A 16,179-nucleotide genomic window follows, 5' to 3' on the forward strand; every position below is an offset into this window, starting at 1 on the left:
TTTTACGTGTCATTAACAAGAACATAGACCCCACTGTTTTGAATTTCATTTTATTCTTTTTTTTTTTTTTTTTCATTTGACATCATTGTGTGTCTACTGTTGTCAGCATTATAGACATTTTTTGTGCAAAATCAACTTTGCCAGTTCTGGGTTCAGAGAAGGGAATCGACAGGGTAGAGGAAGCATCTTCAGGGACCTTTGCAATTTGTTGTTGGACAAGGTCAATTCCCACACACAAGAGACACTCTGGTGAAAACCGATACAATTGGGTGGATACTCCAGTGGATTCTCAGACACAAGACACCAAAAATTGAATTAGGTCCTTTTTTTGTTTAATCCAAGTAAAGACAATCTCACCACTTGAAACAAGAGGGGCAATTTTGGATTATGGACGATGCGCCTGGGATTGACTTTAGTTCACTGCTGATTTCAATACCATTGACCAGTGGATCAACATACTAAGAGAAAGATACAACAAATAAATATGTGATGGACAAACATCCATTAAGTCAAAAAGCAGCAACATGATAAAAAAAAAAAAAAAAAAAAGGTTTTCAAAATGATAGGAGTGTGATGTGGTCTCTCTTCTTCAGGTGCCCCATTAGTCAAAACATAAAGGTTGCTTTCTGAGAACCAACCATTTAACCTGTCGTACGACAGCCTATTCAAGTATGTTCGGTTTGTTTCACGAGAGTGTTGAAGTGGTCATGAAGTGCAGACTCGCATAGAGTCGCAATTATACATCTGTAGCTTCGGCTGGCTCTGCAAACGTCCATGAATGTGGAGCAAATTCTTGCTGTGGACCTACCCGACCAATTCTGAGGCTCGTGACGATGTATTCCAAACAACTACAAGGACACAGAATTACTTTCCGCCACTATCGGCTTTTTAGGTCACGGAAAATAGAAATAAAGGGGGCTCTGTGTGTGAGGGGTGGACAAACGCATCTGTAAACATGAGTTAGTCACAGACTCATTACCACAAACAACACAAGAAAGTTATTAATTAAGGCATTGACACAGGTGGAGCTGTGCATCCAACCAGAGTAGAAAACCGAATTGAGGAAAAGAAACATATGTACACAGATAAGTGCTACTTCAGTCGCCTAGTGGTCCACAACAACTGGAACCAGTAATGGCCGTCCTTGTTCCAGGAGGTTAAGGGGGGGCTTGTGACGCGGGAGGGGCAGGAAGTATCCCTGATCTGATGGCGTCATGAAGAAAGGCTTCGGGCTCAGCCCACACAGTGGATGAAATGGGATACACGGGAGGTGGAAAATAAGGTCACAGGAGGTTTTTTTTATCGAGGGCGGAGTTCGAGGGGCGGTGTCAGGGCTCTCCACCGTCCGCGTCCCGGCTGAAGTAGTACCTGACCGGGGGGCCGGGCAGGTCCTCGTCGCCGTCCGCCTCCGGAGCGAAGGACACGGTCAGGTCCACGTAGCGCCGCTCCGCCGATGGCTTGATCAGCTTGTGCATCCTGGGGGGGGGGGGAGGGGAGGGGAGAGGAGAGGAGAGGAGAGGAGAGGAGAGGAGAGGAGAGGAGAGGAGAGGAGAGAGAGAGAGAGAGAGAGAGAGAGAGAGAGAGAGAGAGAGAGAGAGAGAGAGAGAGAGAGAGAGAGAGAGAGAGAGAGAGAGAGAGAGAGAGAGAGAGTTCTGTGGCTGAACCTGGCAAAACCATCCAACTGCAGTGGGATGAGTGGAAAGACAAAAAAGGAGACAGAAACAAACTCAACGTCTTCAATTAATAACCACGCTTACGTCAGCTTCAGTCTCTTGCTGTGTCCGGGCATCACGGGCACGTAGAGCATCTTCACACCGTGGACCACCATGGTGGGCTCAATTCCATACTTCTCCTGGATTGCAGTCGGGACAGATCGTCCAATGACGTCAAATATGTGGAACAGTGATGGACGGACGGGACGGACCGATCGGACGAACAGTGCTTGTCTTGAGAAGTCTCACCACGTACTTACCCGCACTGCGTTCATGAAGTCAGAGAGCGTGAAGTCTTCGTGGCCACAGACGGTCCAGCGGTCCCAGATGGAGAAGTTGATGTCGTCTCTGAGAAGGAGGTCAAACAGGAGTCAGCACGATGGAACAAAGACGTTTTGTGGCCTGAAGCAATGATGAGGAGATGATGCGCTCTCCGTAAGTTCTGAAATGTGAGTCGTATTTGAAAACTGCAGCTTTGGTCCTTTAATCTAAACATATTGTAGAATTGAACGATTTTACAACAAAATTGTGGTCAGCTCAAATGCGACCACGATTAATGATACATTCAACTATATATTTCCCACCTGACGCGTGTCCTCTTAACTGGGGCGGTCTCAGTGAGCACCACTACAGGGATGGCCAGGTTAAAGAAGCAGTTTTTGAAGGACTCAAAACCAAAGCCGCCGACGACCTTGATGAGTTCCAACGCCACCTGAGAAAACCCAAGAAGGAGAACATGTCAAAATTGGATGGAAAAGGAAAAGCAGTCTAGAAATCAGCCGTACAATTGGATTAGTGAAGATATTGTACCAATCTAGTTCATTCTGTTAAAACTGGTTCTTCTCTCATTTTGTCATATATCATTTATTTTAAAAATCTGTCCATTTTTAAAAGCAATCAGAACTTGAAAACACAACTTTTCATTTTATCATGGAGGAAAAGTCAGGCATTGACATTTTGGAAGTTATAAACAGCACATAGAGATTATTTTACATGATACATCAACTATGAAAATTGTTGAAGAACTAAAAATATACTTTGATGATTTACCATCGTTGGAAGATTTGATCGCAACTTCACACATATTCAATAAACAAGTAAAAGTATATATATATGACATATTTGTTTTAATATAATACAGGTAGGGAAAACCAACAAAACACATTTAAGGTATTTTATAGGACAAAGGAAAGACTAGCACATGAAAATTGTTTTGGTCTAGTCTTACCAATCCCGCCACGGCGGCTGTTGCCGTGGCGATAGCTGGGATGATCTTGCCGGCGATGCGCTTGGTCTTGAGGCGATCGGCGGCCTCGATGGCGTACATCTTGGCTCTGAGCGCAGAAGCCGACTCCACAAAGTCCATGTGACCATTACTATCGTCATCCTTCTCAAACTGCAGTGGGGTCATTTGTAACCACTCTAAACAAACACACGCACACATGCATGCACGCACAAAGGAAAACGTCTTATTCAGGGAGGTAAAGGGACAGATAAATATACATTTCTGTGTTCTATAGGAATCGTTCTAACTCTAAATTCAAATCTTGGCTCCTGGTCGTCACCTGGTGTGACGTTGTTGGCAGCGATGGCCTCCTCCAGCTGCGTGATGGCCTCCCTCTCCTCCTCGCTGCTCAGAGACATCTTCAGCTGATCTGGCTTCTTTGCAGTCTCATCCGTCTCTATGAGCTGGACATCACGCACACAAACACAAACACACATACATAATTTGCTCAAGAGGTTCGAGAAGCGTGTTGCACATCACTACTTGGGGATTTCTGGCAAGACCGAAATGGATAAACCTACTTTTTCGGAAAGCTGGTATTCTGGAATCTTGATAGCGCTAAGAATCCTGGCCAGTTCCTCTTCAGATTGATCCTGGAGGAAGAAAAGCTTGAATGTCCCTGCGTCCAAAATGGCGGACTAGGTATTACATGTTTGTACTATTGTCCAAATGTGCAAACAAAAGTCCATGACGGAATTGCATGCGGTCCAGATTAAAATGATTATTCTATATAGTTTTACATATGGCCTTGCCATAGGCAAGCATAATGAACAGTGTTACCATATTTCACCAGATACAGAATGTCATCTGGTACTTTCCGCATGCTATGTTTTTTGGACATACAAAAATGTTCACATTCTAATTTGGCGTACTAAATAGTATGCTAGTATGCCACTTCGGACGTGGCAAGCATAATCATGCGAGCGTGTGTATATATACACTACCTTTTCTGAGTACGGGATGTTATAGATCCCTGCAAACAGACGGGCCATGCTGACAATGAAGGTGTAGTGCCTGATGGGTAAAAAAATAAAAATAAATAAAGAAAATAATGCACAACAAAAAAATCTGTCTTTATATTTGCTGTGTAATTTTGAGATTTTTTTATACATGATTGACAAAAAAAAGCTCTTTTTTTTTTTAGAAGAAGAAGTGTGCACTCACAAAGAGTCTTTCAAGTCAAATTCGATAGGCGTTGGAGGTCTTTTCGGTGACTGCCAAAACAAACCTAAATAAGTAGACAAGACTAATTCACAACCTCTTCACGCAGGTAGGACAATGGATGGAATGTTTATTTAGAAGGTTTGCGTATGAGAAAAAACAAAGAAACGTAAACATACTTCCATCCTTTAACCGTGTGTCCAGGGGGAAAGAGTGCAACAACTGAAGGGCCTTCAGGAGAAAAACAGTGAAATGGATTAGGTCGACTCTAGCGTGGATCCCGCATTCACAAAACATCCTTCATTATTGTCTTAGATCATGATGGCCGGTTCATTACCTTCCTCTTGAAATACTTGTCAAATTTAAGGCGGGCTGCAGCGACACACTGCTCCCACTGGCTGGGGCGCCTGCTCAGCAGCTTAATGACCTGGAAACCCCCTTCCAGGCTCTCTCTGGCCTGCATCCTCTACACAGACAGACAGACAGACAGACAGACAGACAGACAGACTCATTGAGAAGAGTTTGATATTAAATGGAGCTAGGGCTAGGCAATAGACAAGAACGATATTGATAATTTGACAATGTGGTTTCAGAACATATTTACACACAAGATTATTTGAAAACAATCATTAGTCATGTGGATGTTATGACCAAGCAAGTTTGATTACACCAGATAGAACAGCCTATGAAGGAATATCCTAGACATAAGAAGCGTCACCTGTAGCACAGCTTCAACTGAAGAGTGGGTCTGCCAGAACCGGTTATAGATGGAAGGCTTGTGGGCGAATGCACTCTCAAACTGCAGAGCGAGAGGAAAAAGGTAAATGTCAGAACATTCTGTTTAAAAGATTAAACGGTAAAACAAGGTTGGGACAGGATAAGTCAACACTGTTTGGGACCGAATGGTGTTGTGTTGGGCACCTTGTCCCTGGCCCATTGGATGGTGTGTTCTATGACCGCAGGGAAGGACTTAAGAGTGCAGAATGGAATCTCCTCCTCGGGGGGGTCCCTCTGAAAAATAAGAGATTTTCCTTAAAACAATGTGTAGAGTAAAGTAGGTGATCCAACAGTGGCAAAATCCACACTATAGCCAACAGCTTTCATAGAACAAGCTAGAGAGATGACACAGGGCCAGCAGCAAACAAGACTCACATGGCTGTTGTAGGACTCTGTCAGGTTTGGCACAATGATTTCGGTGTGTCCTTTGGTTCCCATGGTGCCAGAATCCAGCAGAGCTTTCTGATTGCATACGCTACGACTGTAGATTGACCAATTACAGCCAGAAAAAGAGGCACAATTTAGCAAAGAAAATAGTAACTTGTCAAAAGCAAACCCTGCCCAAATTTACTCCCACACTTACGCATCAACACTGTAAGAGTTCCCACTAGATCTGTGATGCTTTGCTGTAGTACTGTACAGTAGAGCTCCACAATGTTGTACTGGTCCATTTCAGAACAACAAGCAAGCTTTTACTCAAAGGAGATAGACTAAAAGGTCCACACATCACCACTGTGACCTCCAATGACAAAACCGACAGAAGTATTTTCCAATTTATTTTCAACTACAGAGAAAACACTGAGGCCTGATTTGTACTGACCTGTCTACATATCTACGAGCCTCCACATTGTCCAGCGCGGTGACCACAAGATTTAGTTGGCAGTAGAAGGCATCACTGTACACCCCCTCGGTGGCTGGACACACCTTGTTGAGGTGAGCGTTCACCTGCAGCCCTGGGTTGATCTCTAGCGTGGCAGCGGCTGCTGTGGTGCTCTTAGGTTTCTGAAGTGGGATGACGTGAACAGACGTTTACTCTTGAAAGGCTAACCCTCTTACAATTTGGAGTAAAGTAAAGTAGTATATTAAGTAAAGTAAATATTAAGTAAAGTAAATATTGGACAAGCATGTCCCAACTGTGGAATATAAGGATGTCACATATTGGAAGGTAAAAGATGGGACGAGGATAAAGGAGAAAGAGGGTATTTGTTTCGTAGGATGAGCACATCTGCTCACCTGGATATGACGTGGTCTGAAGAGAAACTGACGATTAAGGTTGGACTTCTCTATAAGGTCTGGGTCTGTGATGCACACCTGAAGATGGACACACATCAAAAAAAGACCAGTTAAATGTACTCCACAATCACCAAATCCTATACAAATATTTCAGGAAAAAAAACAAGACAAACTTAAACTCTACCTCTCCTGAGCACTTCGCCAATCCGACGCCAAGCAGGGCAAAGTTTTTCAGCATCTCACAGCCAATGGCGCCACAGCCCACCTTGGGAGTGAAACATGCAAAAAAAGAAAAGAAAAAAAAAAAAAAAAATGTATGAAGCGAAGCATCTCAACAACAGTCGATACACAGAATGATGCTACCGTGGTGTGAGAAACTCTCACCATGAAGACCCTGAGTTTGTGCAGCTCCAGACACATGGACTCCCCGATGCAAGCTCGCAGCCCGTCGTAGCGATCCCCCCTGCTGGCGAACTCCTCAGCGGAAAGAGACTGGAGCGGCTTGACGACTTCGATTGCGTCCAGGTAAAACTACATACAGGAGATGAGGTGTGAATGAATGCAAATCCATTCAATACATATCCCTTATTTTGAACAACTAGTTTAAACACAATGATAAATCAAATTTGCGAGCCATTTAAAGATCCTACAAAGAGAAATAGCAACATTTCTATGCAATCATTCCAGAATTTGAGTGAGTTCCACCAAGTGACAGGGTTCATTCTAGCATTACAAAATTAAATTCAAGGACTTTCACACTTTTTTTTTTTTTTTTTTTTAAAGAACTTTATTTTTAATTTCCAAAGACTTCCCACAACAAATATATATACAAATATAATACATTTTCAATGTGATCTTTATTCATTAAAATATAATATAATCTTAGTCTCATTGTCTATTATTTATATTATGTATAGTAGTATATATTATCTACTATTATAAGTGTATATAATATGCTGGATTTCATTGGCATAATCTGTCGTAAAAGCGATTCAGGAACATTTTGTTTATGTTACGATTTGAACAACAAAATCGGGGGAATATCACACGTTTTCGATTCCATTTTTTTTTTTTTTTAATCAATATTTTTCAAGGACTTTTCAAGCACTTCAGCACAAAACAGGATATTTTCAAGCAAGGTATTCCAGTATATACATTTCTGAGGACTAAATAGCACCTAATGCACCTCAAGGACCTGGTAAGAACTCTGGGGTGACTAGTGGTATACATGACGTACCCATTGCTGCAGAGGGGCAAACTTCCCTGTGAGGGCCTTGAGGGCCTCCTGACTGGCCAGGCCTCCTACAGCTGCTGCCAAAGGAGGAAGGGCCCCCCTCGCTGTCCTGGAGAGGCAACGCACCAACTCAGTGTTCACTGGGGCCTGGGTACAGAGGCGCCGAGAGAGGATTGAGTTAATGAAAGAAAAAAGAACAGAGGGACATCGATCTGATATCTGTCATCTAAAATTCTGGCCAGTTTGGCTTTTCTTTAAGATCTGACATATTTGATATGGCTTTTGATATATATTTTCTTAACCGAGATATTGTCTGACATTCATTACAAATATCAGTCAATCGAGGGCAAACGGTTCTTTGAGCCAGACTCATCATTAAACATAAAACAAGCAGTGAATGAATACAATACACCCCTGTTTTAGGTGGATATATGATCCAATGCAGTTTTGACCAATGCATGATCAACATTCTGTACTCTATTTTGGAATGGCAGTGACAAACTAATAAAAACAGGAGCACTATCTAAAATGACTTGTCCGGCAGGGTGAGTGTCATTAAAACATTTGCATTCAAGTAAAATTAGAGGAACTCACTTTGTTCCTGAGCCTCATGTTGACTTCCTCTGTGAGCTTCACCAAAACCTCAGCATCCTGCAAACACCTGATGACATCACAGTAAAAAAAAAAAAAAAAAAACTCAACTTAAGATAAGAAACGGCAAGAGACGAGAAAGGTTTTCAACCTTCTTCAAAAGGGGATTTGAGGGCTTTCTTAACATGATCAATCGCTTGCAACTTCTTGACATGCATCATTTGGAATTAAGGTTAGACAACGTACTGCAGGTAGAAAAGGACAAATAAACTAAGGCTGTGATTACCCTATTTTTGGCATTCTCCCTTGCTGTTCCTGGAAGGTGTCAAGAGCCAGCATGGCTGCATGGATCTGTAGCGGGGCCTGACAGTCATATGGAACAAATAGATTTTTTAAAAGCAAACTGTAAACTAAACTAAACTGTAAACTCGGATAATTAAGGCGCAACCCAATGAGCTCTCACCTCCGGTTTACTGAAGTCTGGGGTCAGAACCTGAGGGTCACACAGCTGTTTTTCCATCGTATCCTGACACACACACACACACACACACACACACACACACACACACACACACACACACACACACACACACACACACACACACACACACACACACACAGTTATCTGTTAGCTCCGTAGTACATTGCTATTGTTTTGTTTTGGGAGGACAGTGAGAAATCTTACAAAGCTGTAGGTCTTGGGAGTCTTCACCAGGACAAAGAAACCTCCGTGTGCATAGGGCTTCAGGTGTGATGTGTCTCCAATTGAAAAACTGTGAGGGGAAAGGACTGGCTCACACACACAAGCGCACACAGATGCAAGCGTGCGTGCGCACACACACACACACACACACACACACACACACACACACACACACACACACACACACACACACACACACACACACACACACACACACACACACACACACACACACACACACACACACACACACACAAATATGACAATACTGACAACAACAAAAAGATCACGGAGACAAATCATGACACAGCTCTGGACTGAAAACGTTCTACTCAGCAATACAATGTGCATCATTTCCGCAATGATGGTGCAAACTAAGTTGACTGCATGACTTCACTTCTGCTCAGATGATTTTGTTGTGTAATTTTGGAACCAATTTCTTGCAGCTCCGATTCATAAAAAAAAACCCACAACAAATGTTATCATTTCAGAATTTCTCCAAATGTGTCAATAGTGGAACTGAGAACAACATTTTCACAATTATATTTTGCAACTCATTCTGATGCAGATTAATATAATTTGTAAAAAAAAAATCTAAGTAAACAAAAATCACACATCACATCTGTGCTATCGAACAGAACATATGGTAGTAGCAGTTATTTTTTCCACTACACATTTATTACATGTATCTAAGGTTTAGTGTATATGCAAAGATCTGATATGTACAGGTTTATAATAAAATAATAATAATAATAATAATAATAATAATAATAATAATAATAATAACAACAATAATAAAAATAATAACATATTTGTATAGCACTTGTCGTACACAACATGCAATTCAAAGTCCTTTACATTAAAAGAAGGCCAAAGGCCATATTAAACACAGTATGGACTGTATCTTCTTTCAGAAATGTAATAAGCATTTCTAAATGTTCTCAACTAAAATGAACTAGAATTTACAGGTCACTCTAAAAGATCGATCGGACAGCTGCAGTTGATTCAGCATGCTGTTGCTCGAGCCCTCGCTAAGACCAAGAAAGTAGATCATATCACTCCAGTTCTCAGATCTTTACACTGGTTTCCTGTCCGTCAAATAATTAATTTCAAAATACTACTGTTGGTTAATAAAGCACAGAATGGTTTAGGTCCAAAATACATTTCTGGTCTTCTGCTACGTTATGAACCATCCAGACCTCTCAGGTCGTCTGGGACAGGTCTGCTTTCGGTTCCCAGAGTCAAAACTAAACATGGAGAAGCAGCGTTCAGTTTTCATGCACCACATATCTGAAACAAACTCCCAGAAAACTGCGGGTCTGCTGCAGCTCTGACCTCTTTTAAATCAAGGCTGAAGACTTTTCTGTTTGTTGCTGCCTTTTACTAAACAGACTACTAAACCATAATTTTATAATGTGTTCTTTTGCACTTGGTCTTGATGCTTCTGTTGTTTCATTTAAAGCACTCTGAATTGCCTTGTTGCTGAAATATGAATACAAGTGGCTTCAAGTGCACTTTATTATCACAGCCTTGGCCGATCTGAAATGGACATTTCAGATAACTGAAAGATCTCCACACCGATTTTCCGGGGCAAGGAAATCGCCTTGACGAGGAAAACCGCTATTCTGGGAATAGGTGAAATAGTTGTTAACAAAGATAAGATCTCGAGAACAGTTCTCAGGGGCTAGGACATCGCTCTGACAAGGTAAGATGCTACTCAGGAATAGGCGCTATTCCGGGAATAGGCAAAATAAGTGTTAAAGAGTAAAACGATGTTTCTTTGATTAATTTCTTGTACTGCACTTTTATGCATTCTAGGTATTCTATTTGTTAACTTTATGCATTCTATATCCTTTTATAATGTGTTTCTTTGCACTTTGTCTGAATGCTTTTTATGTCAAGCACTTTAAATTGCCTTGTTGTTGAAATGTGCTACAGTATACAAATAAACTTGCCTTGCCTAGAATCTCAAAGTCAACCTGTACCTGAAACCGGCCGCGCCGTGCCGTTTAGCTCCTCCATGCCGTTGACCTCTCTGAAGAGGACACTCTGGCCTGTCTGCAGGCCGTGGGTGCGGTTGTCCATGCAGCAGACTATGCCCAGGTTGTCCTGAAGGCCCAAAACGGTCAAAGAGGAAAGGTGATTAATGCTGAAGGTACGAATTTCCCTGTGACCAGCTTTAATTTAATTACAAAGAAATACTTATATATACAATATACAGTATCTCATAATACATCCAGCAGATAGCATATTGCAAAGCATAAACCTTTGATGAAAAATAAAATATTTTTCTAATTCTGAACCTCGTAAGAAATAGGAGATAGCAATGAGTTTAAAGTCCACCTGAGTGATGCTTTGGATGAAGATCTCCTTCGGCTCCTCCCCAGTGGGGTCTGATACCTCAAATTCATCCCCAAAATCACAAAACACCCGCACACAGACACCATATGCATCACAGCCGATGAACTGCGAGGAACAAACAATGCGAGGATTAGGCCAATATTTGAAAATGTGATAGTGAGCAGTGTTGCACCCAACAATGTAAACTAACTCTGATGGGAGGCTCTTGCGAGTGGCAGAAGTCATCAACTCTCTTCTGCAGGCTCAATCTTGCTTCGGTGAGAATCACACACTGGAGGAGAAAGCAAAGCATTCATTACCGTCACAATGTCTTGCAATCGTGAAGTAAGTTTGATTGTAAAATGAAAAAAAGCCCAAGTATATTCTTCGCCGTCTCTCTGCTTAACTAAAAAAAAAAAAAACAGCTGTGTTAACACGCAGATGAGGACGTAATACTACTGGTATTAAGTTACATTCTTCCTGCACATCAAGACTAATATAAGAGTGAACCTGACAAAGCTAAATGCGTTGATCTCTACATGGCTTTTTATTTCAAGCAAAAGCAAAAATACCACAGACTTGACTAGAGTAACTAACTTTAATTGTAACTAACGTGAAAATTTTTTTTATGAATCCAACAGCAGTATTGGCATTACAGTAATGACACTACACTCAAAATCTGAGTCGTGCTTAGATGGCCCAAATCATGACCTCCAAAACACTCTCACATTATGTCCAGAGTTTATGTTCTAACAACTTTAGAACAGTCTCTTACTTGGTATTTACTGAGGAAGCTCAGGTCAGTGTTGTCGTCCAAAACAGAGGAAGACTTGTCCACATGAACGTAGGGGTTCAACTCTACCACCCGGGGGAACACTGCTTCCACCCTAAATCAGAAGCATAACAAGTGTGTTTGGAGAAATAAAGTAAGTGAAGATAGGGAAATAAGTGAAGTGAAAGTAGGGAAATAAAGAAAGTGATGTTATGGTAGGTATGGAAAGAGGAACCTCCAAGGAAAATATATATATAATTTATAAGGTTTGAGGAGTTAATTATTGACATTCAGGCCATTTTTTATGCAAATATTTAATATATTGTTAAATAAATAAAATTCTAATAAACAACATTAACGCAAATATATGGGCTTCATCAATGTAGCCACATTAAGAAACTGATTTTTAAGGCTATACTGGGCTTGACATCTCAACTCAGCCATTTGCTTAAAGTGGGACACTTGCCGGAAACGGGACACATTAAGTGGGGATCTGGGGGTCCTCCCCCAGGAAATTTTGAGCGTCAAATACTTAATTTCTTGCATTATGGCAAATTGTTCTGCACCAATTTCTGCCTTTTTGCATCAATTTATGTTGGAAATATCTTTATGTAAAAGAAACACAAAATCATTTTTAATAATTTTAATTTTAACAATGCGAATATTGTAAATATTGAGGGCGACGTATCACCTGTGTCCCCCCGAAATCTATTGCCAAACGCAATCTCGGCTATTAAACAATAACTATTTAGAGATAGCCTAGATCTTTCCAGTGAACAAAGCTAAATTCTAACTAAACCATTCAAATGCTCTTCACTCCATTAGAAGACAATGGAGCAAGAAAAGTATTGGGAATATGACATTTAATTTAAAACAATTAGAAAGGATTTTTTTCCATTAAATGCCTTGATTTCATTTTAATTGTGTGGTTTGATTTAAAGGATGTTAATTGAATCCAGTAACATGAAATCATCATTATAAATAATATCATTGTTTGTAGTGGAATAAATATAAACAAAATATATTCATATAGTTTCATAGTTCAAAGAAATGCTTGGGACCCGTAAGAGCCGGCCGGCTCTATTCAACACTAATGCTTCTCCGTCCACTGCTTTCCTGTCCGTTCAGTACGTTTTTCTCAAATCAGACTTTTTTCCTAATTCTACTCATCTTATCACAGCATCATGTTCTGTTTAACATTATTATCATATCTTTGATATAAAAATGCAAATCATATCCATGATGTTAACTATTCTCATGGAGCCTGTATCTGTGCATACAGGCACTTCTCACAAGATGCTGGTCTCCGTTCTGCCCTCTCAAGTGGACAAAGCAAGTGGACATATAAAAATTCAATAAAATGAATCTTATTTTATTGAATCAGAACACTCTTTTTCTTTAAATTATTAGAACATATAAGCTCAAGCACGGGCTGTGGCTCAGGCCGGAGCTTGAGCGAGCTGTGGCTTGCTAAACCCCACACTACATTAGAGATCACATTTATTTTTCACTTGCACAATCAGACTGCATGAGGCATGAGGCATTCCACTTGCCTGAGCACAAAGTTTACTTGCCCTCGGTAAGCATTAATGTTGAGCCCTGATATAACATATAATGAATAAAGAGTGAGATATATATTTTAAAACTTCATATGATAAAAACGACACAAATTACCTTTGTTGTCATTGGATAAATATTTATTTTCATAAGCTCTGATGGGAAATGATCTACTAATGTTTTCCAGCTACAGAACATGAGGGAAACAACGGAAGGAACAGTCCCACCTTCCTGGTTCGACTTACCTCATTCTCTGGTTCAACACGTCCTCTTGCCGGATGAAGAAGTTGGAGCCAAGATCCCAGGTCTCACACTGCTTGGTGTCATGGAGGGTGACTGTCTGCAGACGGACACACATAACTGTTAGCTGAGCTCGGGCCAAACACGCATGAAGAGAAGTTTACATTTGAAATTGTATAACCGAGAGGCGACCCCGGGGTGGACCCAAGAACTGCTGGAGGGACTGTCTCTCAACTGGCGTGGGAAGGCCTCGGAAGTTGAATGGATGGATGACTATATAATTTAATGAAAATGCTTACCTTTACACCGGCCAGGGCAATATTCTTGGCTGTGAACCAACAACAAAGAATAGCAACAGTTGTTTAATTAGCTCATTGTCGGATCATTGATTCTGTTAGTTATAGGAGTACTAAAAGAATCGATATGGTTACTGTTCCACAACCTGCAGGATGACCCACCTATCTCAATTCCCAATCCTCCCATTCCACTCACAAAGACCGAGGACTGGGCCATCTTTTGCATAGCACCGTCTCCAAGCACATAGCGCTGGCGGCTGAGGGGGGTCAAATAAAAGGACAGAAAAAGTGATAGAGAGAGGGCCTACAAGAGACATCCAGGTCAAATAACTGTATATTGTACTTGTACAGTGTAAAACAAATCAACCCTTTTACTGTCTGACATACCATTGGGTAGGTTCCCGTGTCACTAAGCAAGGCAGGTATATTTGTATTCTAATAATACAATAATTATTATATTGTATAGAGATTTTATAAAGGAAAATAAAACGTATGCAAGCATAGACATAAAAAGCTCAAAACAGATCAAATACATAATAAAATCACAGGGACAACAAATCATGGCGGGAATCAAGCCCACACCCACTTGGTCTTTGGGGCTCTATGCCAACGAAAAACTAAGTAGGACTGTAACTACACACTGATGAATTTAAATAAAATGCTAACAAAAATATTATTATATTACAATATAATGTTTTGTGTGTGACGTTGCATTTTCAATCAACTTGCCTGTACAAAGAGTCGTCGATCTCCATCGAATCTGCAGCCATGGTGGGAGGGGAATAGGGGGGTTCACTGGTCCAAGAGAGAGCAACTGTGCTAAAAGATTACAAGTGGGGGGAAGAAGCACATTTAAATGTGTTATCTCAAAGAATCCTTAGTATACTCTGTAAGTATTTACAATTCATGCATTAAAGTTGTCTTGAAGTGAAATCGCTTAAGTTGTATTTAGTGTGTTAGAAGTTGAACTTATATGCTCATAAATATATATGTTTCATGTATGGTTTACACACATACCTAGGAATTCCGATATCATTGTAAGACAGGTTAATGTTTACATACACAATTTATTAGAGCTCTTACACTACACTTAGAGCACAGCACATAGATGACTAGCAAACTACACCTATGTGAAGTTAATACATAAAAGTAAATAAGAAGTACCAAAAAAAACATCAAGTATACTCACAATAAAGAACAAACGGGTAGAGATACACCTTTAATATTTGAAACTTTATATACTAAAAAATACAGTTTCAATATGGGAAAATACACTTTTCCCAATCGGCTAACAAAAGATTGGAATGGATCGAGAAGACATGAGCGATGAAAAGTGATGAGTTTTCTTTTCTTGACCTGCAGACAGCACCGCAGTGTAGTGCATGAACTAGCCAACGCTACTAGCTAGCAGCCGATACTCTTCCAAGGTGACGTGTCAGCCCGACATACGAGTCTGCTTTGGCTCTCCCGCGTTAGATAGTCGCTACTATAAAACATGGAGAAGACTACTACTGTTATACTCCGTGCTCGATGCCTCAAGGGCCCGCAGCGAGATGCTAACTGCTAGCTACTGATGCTAGTTAGCGCAGTGAAAGGCAGTGGCCGTGGAGCCGGCTTCAGACTAAAGCAAAGATTAAAAAAAAAAAACCAGTGTCGAATATGGTCACGTTTCCAAGCGAAGGCTTCACGCCTTACAGCTATAGCAACAAATCTTTCGTAAAAAGGAGAAAGAACATTATGTAAATCATGTGTGAGAAGGAGCCATACCTGTCAGTGTGAGCGAAGAACTGCGGCGAAAGAATGCCTCTGATTGGTGGGAGACTCGGAGCTGTTCCGGGTTACCTCGGTCACGTGATCCGGGGTTCGGCGTGTGGAGGGCGGGGCTTAGATTACTACGAGTGTTAATGGGCTGGTCTGCACTGTCTGCCTGTCTATCTGTCTGTCTGTCGGTCGGTCTCCCCGTATGTCGGTCCGTTTGTCCGTGCGTCTGTCTTGTCTATCTCTCTGTCTCCCTCTGTCCGTCTGGTGTCGACTTTTGTCAACACTTCCAAGGCACTTCAGTGGAGACATTTGTTTTTGTGTTTGTGTGGCGGAAATTGTACCTGGCTGCTGTGCCAGGTTTTGGCAGCTTGTGTTGGCAGGATTTGAGTCAAATATTTGGTCATATAAAACACATCTATTCCTACATGAGTGTGGTTATGAAAAGAAGGTGTTCACATCCAGGCAGATGTTGCAGCCCTGCAAAACAAAGAGACTCCCTGTTTGAACAGACAAAGGT

General features: G+C 41.1%; 1 protein-coding gene across 1 annotated transcript; it reads right to left on the reverse strand.

Annotated features, from left to right (window-relative positions):
* Window position 1: 1 nt before the first annotated feature.
* Window positions 2-15,683, reverse strand: uba6 (ubiquitin like modifier activating enzyme 6). The gene is made up of 32 exons (XM_079999249.1): window positions 15,669-15,683; window positions 14,631-14,720; window positions 14,064-14,158; window positions 13,905-13,933; window positions 13,611-13,705; window positions 11,812-11,923; window positions 11,248-11,328; window positions 11,040-11,162; window positions 10,682-10,805; window positions 8,679-8,782; window positions 8,457-8,519; window positions 8,280-8,356; window positions 7,997-8,063; window positions 7,406-7,549; window positions 6,553-6,699; window positions 6,353-6,433; window positions 6,169-6,246; window positions 5,756-5,937; window positions 5,311-5,416; window positions 5,080-5,169; window positions 4,877-4,957; window positions 4,496-4,624; window positions 4,338-4,389; window positions 4,162-4,225; window positions 3,942-4,011; window positions 3,519-3,590; window positions 3,278-3,401; window positions 2,941-3,134; window positions 2,297-2,424; window positions 1,973-2,060; window positions 1,758-1,852; window positions 2-1,476 (listed from the first exon to the last, which is right to left on the reverse strand). The coding sequence occupies exons 2-32, from the start codon at window positions 14,669-14,671 to the stop codon at window positions 1,329-1,331; spliced, it is 3,084 nt and encodes a 1,027-aa protein (XP_079855375.1). The 5' UTR covers window positions 14,672-14,720; window positions 15,669-15,683; the 3' UTR covers window positions 2-1,328.
* Between the last annotated feature and the right edge of the window lie 496 nt (window positions 15,684-16,179).

This window comes from Zeus faber (genome assembly GCF_960531495.2).
Source record: "Zeus faber genome assembly, chromosome: 4".
Classification (NCBI taxonomy): Eukaryota; Metazoa; Chordata; class Actinopteri; order Zeiformes; family Zeidae; genus Zeus; species Zeus faber.